Below are 19,683 nucleotides of genomic sequence, written 5' to 3'. Positions count from 1 at the left end.
TAGGGTAACTACGTGCCGACAGACTATTTGTTATAATTTACGTAAATGGAATTTAGATGTGCTTCTGGCCGACGTGCTAGGCTAAGGCTAGGCCGTTTGAGAGGTTCAAGTCCAGAAAGAGCAGGAGCGCAAACATTACGATAACGCATTTGCGGTGCGGATCTATTGTTCGTTTATCGATTCAGGATATAATAGGGGTGTGGGACAAGAAACGTAAAGCCGACGCTTCACGACTTACTAGGCATTTGTCAGGTCGTTTGATAGGCTCGAGACTTTGCGGTTTCCCTTGACATATTTTGGCGGGGGACGGTTTTAGATTCTCCGGCCGACGCTTCACGACGTACTAGACTAGTTTGACGGGTCGTTTGATAGGCTCGACTCCAGAGAAATAGAAAAACGGTTGAGAAGCCTGAGGTTGCTTGCCCAAACAACCTGATTTCCGACGACGCGTTTGAACGAAATCCTTGTCTAGGCGCAGCCAGTTTTCGTTTGGAACATTTGAGCTGACTATAAAGGGATATAAAGGGCATGTGAGTTTAGCAAAACCCAGTTGTGTAGAAGCGGCTAACACCCCTAGCTAGGGATAGTTGCTTTGGTTTTTTGGGGATTACATATCGGACGGGTCTTGACCGAAGAGAGACTTGGTGAACATATATAAACATTTATTGTCGACTTATTCAGCGTTTACGTCGCTGACCGGGCGTTTAATAACTATCACATTGATCCTATTATATTAAGAGCAAGCAAGTGAAAAATTGTGCGCCTTTATTTATCACCATGAAGTGAAAAACTATTAAAAATTGAGTACCTTTATTAATCAGCACGAAGTGAAAAACTATTTAATTAAGAAGAGGCCTAAAAGAGAGGGCCCAACTGCATAAGTGAAGGGGTGAAGAAAAAGGTTTTATGGATGAGTGACACGAGCAATAACGCGCGGAGGGAACCACCACGCCGTAGTGCGAGCGTTCCAAGGCTACGCGATTCACCTGAAAGAGAGCCTTGGGAGAAGGGACTGTCCCCATCACCCCAAACCATCCTAATGCCACCGACAGTATTTTAAGGTATCCAAAAGGCGCCACCTCTCGAGCCGGTAACGCAAGAAATGCTTAATAGCCATATGCACCGGTTAAGAACACCCAACGCGGCATTACAGTTGAAAGTTTCCTGTTCTGAGGCGACCGATTGCAAGAGTTGTATGGCATAAACCAGCACCAAGTGTTAAGGGAATTCCATATTCTACTAGCAGGTGGAGTCACTAAATGGTACTGGCAACTAATCGAGGACATGGAGAAGAAAAAATGCACGGTACAGACAACTGTGGTCGTACTCAGATTCCTGTTGCAAAGTCATTCCATGCGTGTCCGCGTCGATCACTTCAAGCCTGTTACGTACGTCCCCCCATACAAAGATCCACATAAGGAAGCAACGACGAGTCTTGAGTCGAAGGGAGGAGTGCATTTGACTAACCGAACTTAGACTGGTAATAGCAGAAGAAAATGCAATGGGACAATTCACGGGTGTGAAAACCGGCCACGATCGACCTACTGGTAACCATACCCCGGGAACTGCAAGGTACAACAGCCAGCCGTTGACTCGATAGCGAATATCGAGAAATAGTATTCATAGGTGGGAACACCTAGTTAATTTGATCCATACAGGAATCCAAGTAAGAGGTCTAATCTGGTATAAAAAACCTTAGCTAACTAGAGAAGAGAAGAATTCATTCTGGTGTCTTGCTATCTAGGAGGAAAGGCCATTTTCGATGGGCTTGGGATTCCGCTACCAGGACCAGCTACTCAAACAGCAGCTCAAAAGAATCTTATGCGTCGGACCACCGCTGCCAGAGTTATCAAAGAACGTGGAGGTGATCAACCATAAGGAAGACATCCGACATGCTGTGATGACTGTGGCTGCAGTACTCGTGATCACCATGCTCCTGGAACTTGATAAGCTGTGCGAGGCATCCGTTCAGAGGCGTAGTGACCAATAGCATACTTTGGGAAAAGTAGTGATGCAATAGAAATGTGCTAATCGAGCCAATCAAAAGTTAACTTATACATAACCAAAGGCCGATAGTCCCATACAAATCAATTGGAGGACAAGTGAAAGTCAAAACATTGAAAATATTCAAAATGTATTGAAATACATTTAAGTAAGCCGAATCGATAGACAAAGTGCGAATCCTGATAAACAATTAGAGAAGACGAGTCTCTCCACAGGCCGCTAAAGACGTAGCATGCCTCTGGCATAATATATATATATATATTGTGTTTAAGTAAATTAGTATAATTAAGAACAGCAATAATAATTCAATATAATATTTTCCAAAGCCCAGTATCGGGAGCGTCGAGGTCTCATTGCCCAGGATTTAAAAAGGGGGTAAGTTTGTCGGAACACGGTTCTTATCTAATAAACATACATGTGTAAATATTGGTGCTGTATCCTACAATATAAGCCTAATATTTTATTAAGTAAACTTATAGTGTACAAAGGAACTTAAAACTACGATGGGCTCGACCTTTAACAAAAGGGGACGGACAACCTTGACAATAGGGGATCGTATTGCACGACCCGCGATCATCCATTTTGCACACGAATTTGTGAAGGGGAGGGAATATGGCCGAAAAACAGCGCGATCGTATTGCGATCAAGCGACAGCTAAGCTTGTGGGGCTATGTGAACTGATGACTGACGAACTTTACTCACTAATATTATTTTTCACGCACTCTAAATAGAGAGCGATTTACCAAGATCTCACGACCCAAATACGACGTAGCTTATGAAAAACTTTATTTCCTGTGTTATTGGTAGTTCAGGAATTTTGTGATTTGCTTTCAGCTTATGTTAGTGGGCGTTAGAGGACGTGACTTGAATGCTAAATTATTTACCCACCTTTATTTTATCATTCACAGTACTATCGGTTAAATATTATTTGCGTTGCTATATATCTCTAAGCTGATACCGGCACATAACAGGCTTTTCCTGATGGAGCCAAAGCAAAAGCTTCTACCGCTGACGTTAACGAATGGAAAACCTTAGCTGATAGTGATCTTTAAACCTACTAACAGTTAAGTCTAAGTTAGCAATATATACCAAATAAATACAATACACACAAAAACATAATACAAATTGTCTTCCTTAAAAAAAATAATCAACGAAATGTACCTTTTTTCGCGCTACAAGTGTATAAAACTCCTTTGAGCACTATCAGAAAAAAATATGAGACTATCACATCATAAGTCTTGCATGTTAAAAAGACCTCTAAGCGCATATGAAAACCCCTTAATGGATGTCAGATGTGAAGCACTAAACTAAACTATGGAGGATTAGCAGTTATTTGACGTTTAGTTTAAAGTATTGGCGCTGCACGCAGAGCTATGAGAGCAATGGTACTTTCGAAGCTTACATAATTTTTAAATGTACGTACTTAGGGCTGTTTTCTCGAGTGCCGGCTAACATTTGCCGAACAGAAAAAGTCACTGCTAAGCGATTTTGGCTTTCTCGAGCCTCGAGAACAGCTTAAATTTGGGATTAACAGCACTCTTTAATTGTTTCTCGTTCAGATAAATTTAATGCGTCGAGAAAACCGATTTGCTTTTACGACCACTTTATGTGGTCTTTAAGTTTTTCGGACAAATAGCTATCAGGGACTTTGACAGGGACTCGAGAAACCGGCCCTTAATGCAATAATTTGTATCACTAAGACCTAAAAAATTACCTTTTCAATGCTTGCGAATCCTTGAGTGCTGCTCAATTTTTTAGTAATAATTATTTCTGGCCAAATTTGACCAAATTTTTTTTGTTTTTCTCCATTAACTTCGATAGAACCTTCGATGGGTATTATCTTTAAAACTAGATCATTTTTACATCCTTTACGGTTTGGAGTGTAACGAAAGACTTCTCCGTAAGCCCCTTCGCCTATTTTGTAGGTTTTCAACATTTTATGTTGTGCATATGCAGCATTAAATTTAAGGGGCTTGACTTGATTGCAATATTTTAAGAAGTCTTGTTGACAAATGACCTTTTGCTTATTAAAGCCATTTAAAAATATTGACTTCCGATCCTGGCATACTGAGTTCCGGTTTTCCAATTTTTTGCTTTCATTTAGAGCACTTATTTGAGTTTGGCGAAAAATGTTTAGTGACTTACGCCACTTTCCTGGTTTTAGTACAGCACCAACAATCTTATTCGATTGGTTGCTAGCACAAGCAACCTTATTTGTTTGGTTACTAAATCGTTGCTTCGAACGATAAAACGTCAATTTATAAGATTTGTCAATTTGATTTTTAGGTGGTACTATCAAACCTGCATCCTGATCGGCATTGAATTTCTCAGTTATGTCTCCAAAACCATCAAGTTGTACGCGGTTAATCGGAGACAAACCACAATTAAACAATTCCTTGCCAAAGCGTTTATAATTAGGTGTTGATATAGATACACTTTGATTGCAACTTTTTGGTGAACAACCTTTTATACTGTGGCTGCTATTTTCTACACTAGTGTCGATATTATATGAATATCTTACACTCTCTTTTATTATGTTCAGTTTACATAGTTGCCTAGAAGCAATATTCTGTATATTTGTAAAGATTTCAATCATTTTAATCTTACGGTCTCGGTTCCAACAATTTATCAAACGAATCCTTCCATATTTCGTCTCCTGATGATTTATCCATGTTCTTTATGTATTGTAAATAACGAATAAATATTTCAAGTTTTATAATTTACGGATCAATCGAAACCCACTTCATTGCAATTATAAAGATTTTAGAACAATACAACTCACTTTTTGTTTACATCCTTATCTGTCTTTGCACTGCCACTTGAATCGGTTTAGGTAGCGTTCACACAGCGGAATTGATGCGAAACCCCCATCGTTTACGGGCTGCACATAAAGTGTAAAAATGTAAGGACGTAATAACCCTATTCACACAGAGAGGTTTTTGGCTTCTGCGACCAAATTCCACTTCAGTTTTTTTCCTTCATAAGCCTAGTACTCACATCGGCGAAAACCGCGAGCTAACCATAGGAGTGAGCGAGAGGCAAATACGCGGCAAGCGCTTTTCGTCGGGTTTGTTTTCAAGCGCGGTACTCAGATGAGCTAAGGAAATACCAGAAAAAATACCACATTTCGCGAGTTAATTTTCGATGAACGCCGTTAGCCGCGGCCCAAAGAATAAGAAATTTGATCTGTGGCCGTGTTCGTGCAGAGGCCGGTGGGGAATTTAAAAATAGAAAATGGAAGAAAAACACCCAAAACGAATAAAGGAGGTCATTGCAGATGAAAAAAGACGCCTAATCCAAACTGTTGCCATTATTGTGGAACTTGACCGACAGGAAGCAATACCACAACGGGGCAAATCCGCAGAATAGTTGAAGCGCTGGAGGAGATCCACTAGAGAATCCCAGTGGAAAGGAACATGGGACATTCGCTCGATATCCGACGAGCTCTCAATTGAAGACTTCACCTCCACCATCTACTTGACAGCTAAAGCGGAGATGGAGGACGCGCCGGCTTCTATAGGGAGGAGAAAATAAGATCGCCCGCTAAGGGACAGCTGGAGGAGCCAGCCATTATTGGCCAGCTAGGAGCTGGACTACAGATGGCGCGGGAAAGATGACGAGCATCCGAAGGACGAAAGGGAAGCCTTAAACTTCTAATTTACATAAATAAAAATATTCGTTAAAAATTTCATATATTTTTATTTTAATTTCTTTGTGCACCAGCAGACTCTTCTTTTCTAAATGACTCCAATTGATTTGTTTTCCGTTTGACAACAAGCCCAGCTGCTTGACAGTAAGACCATGCTACATGAATGGCGGGTGAACTTTGAAAACTTCGGTCGCACTACAAAGAATAAGATTTTTCGACTAGTGAAACTTTTAACCGATCTGAGTACTAGGCTATAAGAAAAACACGTGTAAGAAAGAGATGGGAAAAAGTGGTTACAGCTCGCTGCAGCGGAAAATGGGACACTCTAATCGATTCAGTATGTGTTTTTTTCGAGTTTAGGTGATTTTAGTACTTGGCGCTTCGAAATTTTTCAAAAAGGAAATGCAGTTGAATTGCAATGATGCCGTTATAAGGAAATTGTTGTTGGTGCAGGTCAAGAAGCCTCCCAACGGCTCGGAACCCAGCATTTGATCTCAAAAGAGATATATGTCTACGCTTTTGTTAAGGAAATGACCAACCTCCTCCTTGGGAGGACCTGGCATCTGTTGCACTAAAACGTACATTATTTATCTCAAGAAACCATTTGTAGCATTCATACGGACAGACAGACATGATCGTGATCAAGAATATATATGAGTGATTCTTTGTGAAACGTATCGAGATTTTCATTATGATCTCAAAACGGTTTCATATTTTTATCACGGTATTATACCATTTATACAGGATTTTAAAAATATTAAAAAAATTTATCCATTTGACAGAAGCAAAGATATGGCGATGCCCTTTTTTTTGTTAAGATTGTGTATAACTTTAAATTACATGGAGTAAAAAATAAAAAAAAATTCTCCTTAATTATTATTTTTGCCAACCTTTCAGATAAAAATAACTCCCATAACAGTTTCCAAGCAAATTATAGTCCAAACTTAAAAAAAAAAATTCACTCGCGGTTTTCTGCAAATCGGCATTTTTAATTTTTTTTAAAAATTAGTATAATGTTCTAAACATAATCCTTGTTGAACCTTACAAATTTTGACGTGGGACCTCCATGGGTTTCCCCAAAATTAATTAAAACAGTTTATATTAAATCAAAAACAAAGCAGTCTTTTCTTGTTATTACTATTAAATTATGTTGTAACGAACTGTTTTCGACCGTTTTACGCGCTACTTAAACGACGCGACTAGCCCAGAGATATTGTACGTTCGTCCCACCAAATTTATGTTGCAAAATGCAAGATATCCGATTGGGACAATTCGGAAAACTTTATTGTTTGTCTTGGGCTGATAGAATTAATTTTTTATAGGATCATTGAAAAGAATATTAAAATGAGATAAAATGAGAAAGTGGGCTCCCATTTAAAGAAGCGATGTAAGCCACCGCAACTAGCTGACGAGGTCAAAATTCCAGCCCAGACAAACAATAAAGTTTTCAGATTTGTCCCAATCGGATATCTTGCATTTTGCAACATAAATTTGGTGGGACGAACGTACGAACGATTGCATTTTTTTTTTTTAAGTTTGGAATATAATTTGCTTGGAAACTGTTGTGGGAGTTATTTTTATCTGAAAGGTTGGCAAAAATAATAATTAAGGAGAATTTTTTTTTATTTCTTACAACATGTAATTTAAAGTTATACACAATCTTAATAAAAAAAGGGCATCGCCATATCTTTGCTTCTGTCAAATGGATACATTTTTTTAATATTTTTAAAATCCTGTATAATGGTATAATATCGCGATAAAAATATGAAACCGTTTTGAGACCATAATGAAAATCTCGATACGTATCACAAAGAATCACTCATATACTTTATGGGGTCGGAAACGCTTCCTTCTACCTGTTATAACTATCGGACGGTTCAAGTATACCCTTGAACTCTACGAGTAACGGGTATAAATATGCGATACCGTGTGAGTTGGCACAACCTCATGAGAGTAGTAAAACATTAAAGGAAGCTAGCATAGGAGATAGCATTTTTTCATACGGTTACTGTATGGTAAGCTATTTACATTGTGGTTCTGGATTAAACGGCTTTTCATTTATCGTTTTAACTCCGCCCGCTTATATTGGCACAACCTCTACGAGTGAAACCTTGAGTAATTGATTTTTGCATTTTTTTGTTGGTGAAAAACCGGAGGTTGGTTTACTGTTAAGCGATTCTCTCAAAAACTGAGGATTTAATTTGAAAACAACTTTCTGACAAGGAGCTTCAATTAACGCTTAGTCTAACGCCTAGTTTAGCGTGCATATTAGCACAACTGTGAAGGGAGTAGTTAACAACATTGTGGGAACATAAGTAGGTCTCGGTGATGGTGAATAGAGCACGCTAAATGGTAAATTGGGCTGATTAATAATACACAATTATTTCACAATAAGAATTCCTTTTCCTTTTGCTCGTGGTCAGGAGGAAGAGAGAGAGAGAGAGCTAGAAATTCGTGAGACCAGACCATCTCCAGAAGGAATATCTTATAAACCAAATTATTATAATATGTTATCAGGTTCCTCAACTTCCCGGCCCACCCTGAAACTAAGTTTCTGAATTAAGCCTAGTACTCAGATCGGCTATGAGTTTCACTAGTCGAAAAATCTTATTCTTTCTAGTGTGACCGAAGTTTTAAAAGTTCTTACTGTCAAGCAGCTGGGTTTGTTGCCAAACGGAAAACAAATCAATTGGAGCAATTTAAAATAGAAGTGTCTGCTGGTGCATCAAGAAGTTAACATAAAAATAAATGGAATATTCAACGAATGTTTTATTTATGTTAATTTGTAAAATAAAGTATAATTAGTATAAAGCTTTTTTCTCGTCCCACGGATGCTTTGCCATCTTTTCCGGCCCATCTGTAGTCCAGCTCCGAACAGGCATATTGGACCTTGAGGAAGTGGGAGTCGGATTGTGAACGGGGTTGTTCCGCCTGATGCTGCATATAGGCACCCAGCGTCCTGGCAATGATTCCTTCAGATGGCCCTTAGCGGGCGACCTTATTTCCTCTTCCCTATAGAAGCCGGTGCGTCCACCTTCTCCGCTTTAGCTGCCAAGTAGCTGGTGGAGGTGGAGTCCAGTTGTTCCCCAATGGAGAGCTCGTCAAGCGAAGTCCCACTCAGCGTGTTCCTTCCCACTGGGATTCTCTAGTGGATCTCATCTTCACCAGCACTTCAACTATTCTGCGGATTTGTCCTGTTGTGGTATTGCTTCCTGTCCGTGAAATCCCACAATAATGGGCAACAGCTTGGATTAGGCGTAATTTTTCATCTGCACAGACCTCCTTTAGACGTTTTTGGGATTTTCCTTCCATTTTTAATTTTTAAATTCCACACCGCTTTTGCACGAACACCGCCAAAGATTAAGTTTCTTATTCTTTGAGCCGCAGCTTACGGCGTTCATCGAAAGTCACTCGCTTAATCAGGTTTTTTTTTGTATTTCCTTAGCTCATCTGAATACCGCGCTGAAAAACAAACCCGACGGAAAGCGTTAGCCGCGTATTTGCCTCTCGCTCACTCCTATGGTTAGCTCGCGGTTTTCGTCGATGTGAGTACTAGGCTTTAGGCAGAATGACAATTTTAGAAATGGAACTAACAAGTTCACCTGATGAAGTTCGCAGCCCTACGGCGCGAACCAGCCCATCCTTACCTGGATAGACTTCAATTATGCGCGCCAAAGTCCAAGCGGCAGAGGGTGTGTTTGAATCCTTGATGATCGCCATATCCCCAGTAGCAACGTTCTTCCTCTCCGTATTCTACTTAGGGCACTGTCGAAGTGTAGTGAGGTACTCCTGATGCCATCTCTTCCAGAAGCCTTGTAGCATTGCCTAGACATTTTTCCAGTAATCCAGTCGGTTAACTGCTACGTGGCCAAGATCGCTCCCTGGGACTGATGTATAAGGGCGCCCAAACAGCAGGTGTGCGGGTGACAAATAGGAAACCCGATGTCTGACGTAGCGAAGAGTAGGCGTGAATTGACGACGGACTTAATTTGAGCCTAAAAGGTGTAAATTTGCTGAAATGTGAGGATGGAATTCCAGATGACACGACGCAGATGTAGCTTTACGGAGCGAAAAGCTGACTACCAGCCGGCATAGCCGGCAAAAACAGCATATTTGCGTGGCCGCTATGAAGTTCTCTTTTTGTTAGCTTTAAGTTAGTTCCCTTTTGGCATTCATTGAATAAAGAACAGAAGTTTATGGTTTGTCTTCAAACCAAGGTAAGTCCTGCACTTAAGTGAAACACAGAACTTGGATGCTTAAATTATAATATATATTTTGTACTTGGTTATAACTGAGTGATTGTTCAAAATTGAGATCTCTTTTCTTAGTGAGCTTTTTAGCTTGGTTCTTCAAGGAGTGCGCCCAGAGAGGTTTTTTGATACCAATCTATTCTGAGGAGTTTTCAGCGATGCCAGATGGCAGAAAACATGATCGCCACAGTACTCCCCCTAGACTTCATGTTGTAAAATGAACAGGGAGTCTAATTGTACGACGACGTCTTGAAGATTGGTTAACAGCAGGGGTCGTTATGGTGTCTTCGATCCTGTTGCTGAAGTCACTGGATGGATTTGGGGGTGGAATAATTGGCTGCGGAGTTTCGATGAAGGCGGGCTTGAGTCGGTCTATAGACACCTTAATGCATCGAGTGCCGGTGTTTATGGTGAAGTATTTTGATTGCTTTTCTTTCACTTTCCATCGTAAGGCGGTTGAAGGGATCCAAGGACGGTGTCGTTGAGTAGGAAGACGTGAGTTGTCTGTTTCAGCTCTTTAAAAACAAATGGCTTGGAGGTGTCGTGATGTGCCGTCTGGATGGGCCGTATTTCTCGCATGATTTCCTCCAGTTCCTTTGCGAAGTCAGTTTGCGGTTGGAAATGGGACTTTTGATGAAAAAATTCTCCAGAAAGGAGAAGGGTTGTTCCGTACTCAAGTTGTGCTGATGTTGTTTGGATGTCTGGCTTGAATGCTGGCTTGAATGCTCTGGCTTGAATGCAACCCGAGCAGGATCAGTGAACGTTTTTGTGGCCAATTTACACGATTTTTGCACATAATGGCTGCTTTAAGTGTTCTGTGCCAGTTCGATGATTCCGTTTGCTTACGGGTGATATGCTGTTGTGCGAAGGTGGTCTATTCCTAGCTGTCGTGACAATTCATGGAACAATTGGCACTCAAACTGTCTGCCCTGATCCTTTGTGATGCGGGCTGGAACTCCAAATCTTGAGATCCACGAGCCGATGAGTTCAGAGGCTACCGTGTTGGCGTGCATGTCCTCGATTGCGATGGCTTCTGGCCAACGTGTATTACGGTTGATTGTTAAACAGTATCTATATTAACCTGATTGTGATAATGGTCCGATGAGATCTAAATTGATGTGGTCGAATCTTTGTGTAGGAAGCGTGAACTACTGCAGCGGCGAGCGGACGTGTCTAACAATCTTCGATTTTTGGCAAGGTGTACAGTGTTTTACAAATTGAGAAATCTCCTTGCGCATTGAGCGTTGCTCATACGAAGCGTTGCTTGATAAGTTTTATCGTTGATCCAACTCCACTATGAGAAATGTTGTGTAGTTTTCTGATGATGTTCTTCCTTAGAGGCTCTGGAACAAAAGGTCGCACGCTGGAAGTAAACTAAACTCGCAAACTATTGAATTGGTAGAGTTGGGAATGCTGATTGACTTCAACTGCAATGCAGTGGTGTTGTCGTTCAGTAGCCGTTTAAGTTCTTCGCAACTTGCTTGTGCGATGCTGAGTTGGTTGTAGCCGATAATTTCGCGTTCGATGGTTGAGATGCGGAAAAGCGCGTCAGCGGTAGTGTTTTCAATTCCAGCCACATGCACGATAGAGGTAGTGAATTGGCTAATGAAATCCAGTTGTCGAAGTTGCCGTGGAGAGGCTTTTTTAGGTTTCTGCGAAAAAGCGTATACGAAAGGTTTATGGTCTGTGCGAATGTCAAACGTTCTTCCTGCTAGCATGTCGCGAAAGTGTCTGATACTGAGGTATATAGTGAGCAGCTCTCGATCATATGTGCTATACTTGCGTTGCGTTTCAGTTAATTTTACACTGAAAAATCCCATTGGTTGAAACTGGCCGTTCACGACTTGATGTAGTACTGATCCAACTGCGAAATCGCTTGCATCTGTGCATCTGGGTGTACAAGTAACGTTGCCTCTGCAAGAGTTCGCTTAAATTCATCGAAATCGTTGATGGTGGCGGCAGTCCAAGTGATTGGAGTTGAGTCATTCTTCTTATTTCCAGGGATAAGTTGGTTTAGCGGTGCCTGATGTTGAATTGCATTTGGCAAGAATCGCCTGTGGAAGTTAATCATTGCCAAGAACCTGCGTAGCTCCTTTGCGACTTTGGGCAGAGGGAAATTCGAAATGGCCTTTACTTTCTCTGGCAGTGGTTTGATGCCGTTTAAATCGATATATGATGGCCTAAGAAATCGATCGAATTCTTTCCGAAACCAAATTTAGCTGGATTTATGGTGAGGTTGAATTGGCGCAGTCGTTCAAATACTTTGCGGAGGTGAAGTTGGTGCTCTTCCATGTTAACTGATGCACCCGCGATGTCATCGACGTAAACGAAGACAAAATCCATCGCTGAAAATGCGGAATGCATGTATCGTTGAAATGTTTGCGCCGCGTTGCACAGTCCGAAAGCCATACGGGTGAACTCGAATAGTCCAAAAGGTGGAGCTATGGCCGTTTTGGGGATATCTCGAGCCTCGATGGGAATTTGATGGTCTGCTCGGTTTAGATTGATCTTTGAAAATACGTGATTCCCGAAAAATATGTGAGTGCAGTCTTGTATGTGTGGCAAGGGATACCGATCTGGGGTGGTTTGGACATTGAGAGCTCGGTAATCGCCGCATGGACGCCATTTACCAGTAGCCTTACGGACCATGTGTAAGGGCTTTTTGACACGCGGCAAACGCCGAGGTTGATCAGATACTTAAACTCACTTTGGAATTTTTCATTTTTCAATGCAGTGTGTGACGTTGTCGGTTGTTGCTTGAGGAGTATATGAGTTAGGGGCCGTCCATATACCACGTGGACAAATTTTAAGCACTTTTTGACCCCCCTCCTCCCCTCGTGGACAATCGTGGATTTTTAACTAAACCCCCCCCCCCCCCCCCCTATTTTTGTCCACGTCTTTATTGAAATTTTTTTTTAATTTAAAAGTGGCATAAATAACATAAAGGTTAAAATTAAATTTCTACTATGTCCACGTGGACATTTACCTCGACCCCCCCTCGCCCCCACAAAACTGTCCACGTGGTATATGGACGGCCCCTTAAGCTGTGTGATGTCCTTAAATTCTTCCAGTAGCTTGGAGAATTCGCAGTGAATGTTATATGCCCTGATCTCCGCAATTGATTGTTGGCTAAATATACCGCAGCATGATAGGCGTGTTTCGACATCTACTAACTTCGAGTTTGATTGGGATTTTCGTATCGGCTATGGTAAAAGTCCATGTGAAAGGGCGGCGCAAGCCGAGATCCAGCGTAAGGCGGGTGGTACCATAAGTATGGATTGCTGATCTATTGGCTGCGAATAGTGTATGGTTATTATTAGCTTTGATGTCTCGACTAATTGTTTTTGGTGGTATAACAGATACGTCAGCTCCAGTGTCGATGTGAAAACTTTTACCCGATTTGGAGTTCGGAACGAAGAGACGGTTGGAGGATGAAATTCTGCAGATGTTTACTTTGAACAATGGGTAGCGCAGTGAGGCATTTGCGTTACGACCGTCGGAGCTGCCCTGTTGATTTCCAACGCTGGAGCTTAGTTTTTCGAACTGTTGTTGCATGGAAAGAGCACGGTTGGATGCAACGTTGGGCGCTGTCCGCGTACTTGTTGTGGTACCAGCAAAATTGAGGGTTAGAATTTTCCCAGGATGGTGTGTTACTGCGGATGCTGTTGTTGCTGGGCGATCGATTGTAGCTCCGCCCGCGTTGCTGATTGATGGTGTCAAGGAGCTGACTTAGCTTGTTGTTGATCTGCTGTAGCATCTTGTCATTGCCACCCAGGCGTTTAACCAGCTGTGATATGCGATCCTCCTGTGAAGCGTGGTGGGTGTTTTGCTGTGATACTGCACACATGTGATTCGAAGTGTCGTAGTTAAGGGAATTCATCACAGCATCGGCAGCAGTTGCAAGCTGGGCGAGGGTGGTTTTGGGAGAGCTTTCGAGCAGACCCACGATACAGCACGCGGAAGGTGGTAAGCGCTTGATCCAGTAGCGACTTACAACCGATTCGTCATTGGTGGCGTTAGTTTGCTGTAGTTGGCTGAGTAGATGACTTGGACGAACGTCACCTAGTTGAAATCCTGACGCAAGTCTGTCGAGGCGCACCATCTATAATTCGGCAACTTTTGACAAAATTGCTTGCTTGAGGGTTGATTTTGGGTTTGTTTGTGGTGGGCTATTGACAAGATCGTGCACTTGATCCAGGTATTTGGGATCAGCATACGCAATTACTGCTGCGTATTTCTCCTGTTCTTTGCGTGCACCGGGACCTTTTTTCATTTTTGTTTATACTTTGGTTGTTTATTTTGAATCTCTCTCTTACGAGGTTAACAAAATGTGCTAAAATCTTAAAGTATTGCATTATTCTAACAGTTTGTTAAACTGTATTTATGTTAGACTGTCCTAATGATTGTCGCTGGATGGGACGGTCGTTACGACGAAGGCGGGAACGGCTACATACCAACGTTAATGCTCTAGCGAGGCAGTTTGGATGGGTTGACAGCTTTGTATAGTAATTTTCCATGTGTTGCACTATTACGTCTCGAACGTGGAGTATATTCAAGTCTCTCTGAATATATCCACTCCGAACGTACCACAATGCCCCGGTGATAGTTCTCAGGATCTTTGCTTGGGCTCTCTGCACGATTTTTACGTTGCTGTTGCTGGCGCTGCCCCGCAACTGGGAGCCATAAGTCCAGATTGGTTTCAAAACGGAGTTGTAGAAAAGGACCATGTAGTCCAGACTGAGGGGGGAGCGGGAGTTTATAAGCCAATGCAGACTGTTTGCCTTCAGCCTTAGGTGAGTTCGTTTAGCTTCAATATGCGTGGGCCAGGTAAGCCGTATGTCGAGATGTACGCCAAGATATGTTACTTTATCTGACTGAGGAAGCACGGTGTTGTTTAGTGTAAGGTTTGGGCAATTTCGTCTATTGAAGGTAAAGGTTACTTGCTTACATTTTTGCTCATTTACTTCTATACGCCAGTCTGAGAGCCATTTCTCTACTACATCTAGATGGGCCGCAAGTTGCGCTGCTGCTTGTTGTGGACATTTAGATCGGCTGAGGCAAACGTAGACATAGTCAGTTGTCTGCTGTAGGAATATCAGAAGTGTAGAGTAGGTATAAAGTTGGCCCAAGAACGCTGCCTTGAGGAACTCCAGCTTCGATGTTATGTTCAGCTGACATGGAAGTATTGCATCTCACAACAAATATCCTGTTGTAAGGATATGACTTCAAGAGTTTATACGTGTTATTAAGGAGCATTATTTTGATTTTATGCATTAGGCCGTCAAGCCATACTCTGTCGAATGCTTGAGAGTCGTCCAAAAATGCCGCAGTGCAGTTTTTTTCTATTTTCAAACGCATTTCGAATTTCTGATGTTATGCGGTTCACCTGTTCGATAGTTCCATGTTTTTCGCGAAAGCCGAATTGATAAGCTGGGATACTATTATGTCTTCTGAAGTATGGTATGATACGGGTAAGAAGGCATTTTTCAAAGAGTTTTGATAGACACGAAAGTAAACTTATCAGTCTGTATGAGGAGGTGAGCGTGTGGTCTTTTATGATGATTGACTTTTTCCACCTCTTTGGGAAGCAGCCCAGTCTTGTCATCGCGATGAACAGCTGGCATATGGTACCAACAGCGGATAGTGGGAGTTCTATAAGCATTTTTGGAGTTATTAGCTCGCAGCCTGGAGATTTTCTCGGTTGTAGCTGCTCTTTTATAATTTTTATGACTTCGCAATAGGAAAGTCGTCTTCAGTTTGCGATCTTATATTACGCACGTTTGTTGCTGGATTTGGCTGGAACACATTTTTAAGGTGGGCAGCGAATGTGTCGGCACTGTCTTTGTCGCTTCGGGCCCAGCAGCCTGCAGGGGTCCGTTACTGTTGGAGGGCTCAGTGTTGAGTGGGCTTTCCATAGTGGGAATTTTGAGCTGGTTGGGGATAGTTGTTCTATATAGCGTTGTTGGGATCTGTCTTCTTCTTGTCGTAGTGCCTTGGTGAGTCGGCGTGAAGCTTCATTTAACTTCGCGCCGGGAACGACGCTTTGCTAGAACTAGCGGCTCTATTTCTGCATTCGTGTGCTTTGTGCTATGTGTTATGTTTTGCCTTCGTGGTGTTGCGATTCGAGCCGCTGAAGCCAAAACTGACTCTAGCATGCTTACGGTTCTGTTGATGTCGTCTTCGCCGGTTAGCTGTGGTGTAAGTTCAATGTGAGAACTTACGTATTTTTTTAATTTGAGCCAGTTTGTGCTGTTAGAGGTTAACATGACGGGGTTGTCATTACTAACTGGCTGTTGGTTTAGGGTAAAGAGTACAGGCGATTGGTCTGATGATAGATCCGAGATGGGTCTGGTACTGAACTTTCGCAAGCTAAAAGAAAGAACGGTACCCGACAGGTGCCAAATATCTCAATGATATTGGGGAACCTTGGCAGAGCCAAATACTTCACTACGCTCGACCAGAAGTCCGGCTACCATCAAATTACGCTCGCTGAACGCTACCGTATGAAAACATCGTTCTCGGTAAACGGAGGAAAGTATGAGTTCCGAAGACATCCATTTGGGCTCAGAAATGCGGCAAGCATCTTTCAAAGAAAAATTGACGACATCCTGCGAGAGTACATCAGCAAGTTCTGCTACGTCTATGTAGATGATGTAATCATCTTTTCCGAAGATGAGAATGCCCGCGTGAAGCACGTAGATTGGGTTCTAAAGAGCCTATACGATGAAAACATGAGGATATCGGCGCAGAAATCCAGTTTCTTTAAGAAAAGCGTCATCTTCCTAGGGTTCATTTTGTAACGGCGCCTGTAGCGACTGGCGAACCTAGGTTCAGCCTGAAAGCCTACTACATAGGTCCCGCTTAAGCCAAAGCTTGACCTAATGTGGCCACCTGTTTCGGCTATTCGATATTTCGATAGTTTTGAACAGCTGAGCCAGGGTGGTATTGGAAAGTTCTACTTTTGACACCTGTCGGTCGTCATATGATATATATTTCCGCCAAAAGCCTCGCTGGTATCCAGCCGATTCCGGTTAAGTTCTTCTTATTTTAACCAGCAAGAGAAACGGACGTGCGAACAGCTCAAAATTTAATTTTTTCAATTAAAAGGCTAAAAGCCTGAAATATATATTTTTTGAGTGGCATCCAGTATTTTTGAGTGGCATCCAGTATTTTTGAGTGGCATCCAGTAATCTAAGTGGTGTTTAGCACTCAGAGCGGCTGCCAGCTAAAAAAAAAGCTAGCCAGCAAAGAAAGCTTAAAGTAAGTGCAAGTGCATTTTGTTAGAAATTGGTGCGTGTTTAACCTCCAACAAAATTTCACTACAGGTATTTCTAAAATTCTGGGTGGAAACCCCAGTCAGTGCTGCCAGAAGTTGCCGCCAAAGGCGCATCTTATTGATTCGTCCAATTTGCTGGAGGATTTGCCGCCTCACAAAGGCCAAAATCAAAATCGCGGAGCACAATCGTCAGGTATGGTTTTTTTTTGAGACCCTTATGTTGCCATATCTGGAATTAATTTAAATGTACAATCGTTAGGTTGGCCCGCGAGGAATGATTTGGAGAAATTAGTGCCCTGAAGTAAACCCTTTTTATCGCCCAGGCATATCGTAACCGGAGTGCAGTTATGTAGTGCGGACCCGATGGAAATTTAATTCAATTACATAACCTTTTCCGATGCCCATCATGCCGCGGATCCGTACACCAGCCGAGTTTTAAGGGGGTGCGCGTACCCGTCTGGGAGATTCCCGAGTGGAATATCGCTGCCGCAGATTTAGGGACTTAAAGCAGTTTACGTGTAACAGCGCCGCATGTGTGAACGGCCTTAATTTAGCGTGGCACTCTAGCCAACCGTGTTTAACCTCAATCGAGATAAAAACTCTGTCTCTTATTAGATCAGTCCTAACCCAGTCATATAACTAACGCGCTTTGAGAAACCGAATTTAAGAATTAATGTGAAAAGAAAATTAATGAAATCAAAGATATGTAAACCATACAATTTTCGTGAAGCCTCAAGTGGCAACGCTATGTTAAGCGATAGTTATATTCAGCAAATAATAAGGAGATAACAAGTCGATCGTGTTAAAAGAAATAACGCACGCCGAGGAGCTGTGAATTTAATTTAAGAAGAGCTAGGTTTTTTTTGGGTTTAAATGAAAATATGTTATTGTAAAGCATTCAAGGAAGTACGATGAATTCGGAACGGGTTAAAAGTTTATTGTTTAGAAAACGTTAGCGCGTCTAAGAGAAATGAGAGAAATGTTTATTTGCCCTTTAAATTTTACATGGCGAGAAAAATCGCTACCTTTTAGATTACAGCCAACCCACCCCGTCCGGAGATCGATCTTCAACGTTGGAGGAAATGCCGTGAGTCACACTAACTAATCATACATATTTATTACTTTATTCACATTTCTCTCTGATCCGCCGATCAATTAAACATAACCCTCCGATCTAAAACAATTAATTAATTAAAAAACTATGAGTTATTTGCATTCTCTGAGAATTATTTTGGCAATTTTCAAATGAGATTAAATATAAAATACAATCGCCTATCGTTAACTTTTAAGATCTCTGATTGCCTGAAAACATGAATTGATAAATTTAAAAAAAAAAAAAAGTCCCTTGAAGAAGTTTTTAGAGCAAAAATAATACAGAAAACCTAGAACTATTGAAACCTATTTCTTTAAGCTAAAATTTATATATATTAAATACACATTGTCATAACATGAATATATCTTCCTTATCTTTCTATGCCTTATTGTCTTAATATCCTAAGTTCTTTTTATAAATATTAAATATGACTTATATCGCTACCTACGAAAGATTGATTAGCTTTTCGAACAGAAATAAAACCATGGATCGTTAAGTAATATTGAACTGAACTAAGCTGATGATTTCTCGGTCGTAGGGTATCAAAGGGGTCACCGAAGCAATGCTTTAAGGTGGTGATCATAGGTTGGGAGGGCCATACGCGACCACAATACCATCCGTGGATTCGCATAGCTAACTTTCTCTAAAACTTTTCTGTCTCTATAATACTTATTCCCGAATTTAATTATCGTTCTCTTCCGGTTTTAGTTAACTGTCCTCTCTTGTCGCTAGCACGCTTATTTCTGATCTTAGCGATAATAATGTGTAGCCAGTGCGTGAATCTGTAGGCGCAAGACCTCCACCCCCAAAGCCGACGAGCGAGACCGGACCCTAATAGCGTGCCCCGCAACTGCAGATTCCCGATTTCATCCACAGCATCCAATCGTTACACGCTACAATCTTTACCAATAACGGTGCAGCGACAGACCAAGAAAAGGTCAAGGCCATAAGCAAATATCCAGAACCCAAATATGTGTTTGAGGTAAGGCCATTTTTAGGTCTGGCCAGTTATTATAGATGCTTCATCAAAGACTTTGCATCAATAGCGAGACCCATTTCAAACATGTTAGTAGGCATAGATCTAGGAACATTCAGGTACAATTTTCCGAAGCGCAGTGCTGTCCCAAGAGGGACGCTCCATCAGTATGATCTCTAGGACATTATGTGACAGGGAGGTTAACTATGCTACCAATGAAAGGGAGCTGTAAGCCATAGTATGGGCACTAGCTAAGTTGCGACACTATCTGTACGCGGTCAAAGATATAAACATCAATCTCGTTGCGGATGCTCTCTCAAGACAACAACTTAATGTTGTCAGAAACCAAGAGTCAAAATCGTTCGCAGCCACGATACACAGTGAGCTCTCCCTGACCCACACTTTAATTCCACGGACAAGCCGCTGAATTGCTTT

General features: G+C 41.8%; 1 protein-coding gene across 5 annotated transcripts in view; it reads right to left on the bottom strand.

Annotated features, from left to right (window-relative positions):
* Positions 1 to 4,819, bottom strand: part of LOC119559610 (putative serine/threonine-protein kinase haspin homolog) — a 126,545-nt gene extending 121,726 nt beyond the window's left edge. For 2 of the 5 annotated variants that reach the window (XM_037872638.1, XM_037872639.1), the window contains exons 1-2: positions 4,612 to 4,777; positions 3,719 to 4,559 (exon numbers count right to left, since the gene is read on the bottom strand). In XM_037872638.1, coding sequence (XP_037728566.1) covers positions 3,719 to 4,559; positions 4,612 to 4,676 — 906 coding nt within the window. In that variant the 5' untranslated portion in view covers positions 4,677 to 4,777. The other 3 variants (XM_037872637.1, XM_037872641.1, XM_037872636.1) reach the window with 3 other exon arrangements.
* Between the last annotated feature and the right edge of the window lie 14,864 nt (positions 4,820 to 19,683).

The sequence above is a fragment of the Drosophila subpulchrella genome, unplaced genomic scaffold (assembly GCF_014743375.2).
Source record: "Drosophila subpulchrella strain 33 F10 #4 breed RU33 unplaced genomic scaffold, RU_Dsub_v1.1 Primary Assembly Seq26, whole genome shotgun sequence".
NCBI classification, from domain to species: domain Eukaryota; kingdom Metazoa; phylum Arthropoda; class Insecta; order Diptera; family Drosophilidae; genus Drosophila; species Drosophila subpulchrella.
This window is presented reverse-complemented; position numbering and strand designations above follow the sequence as displayed.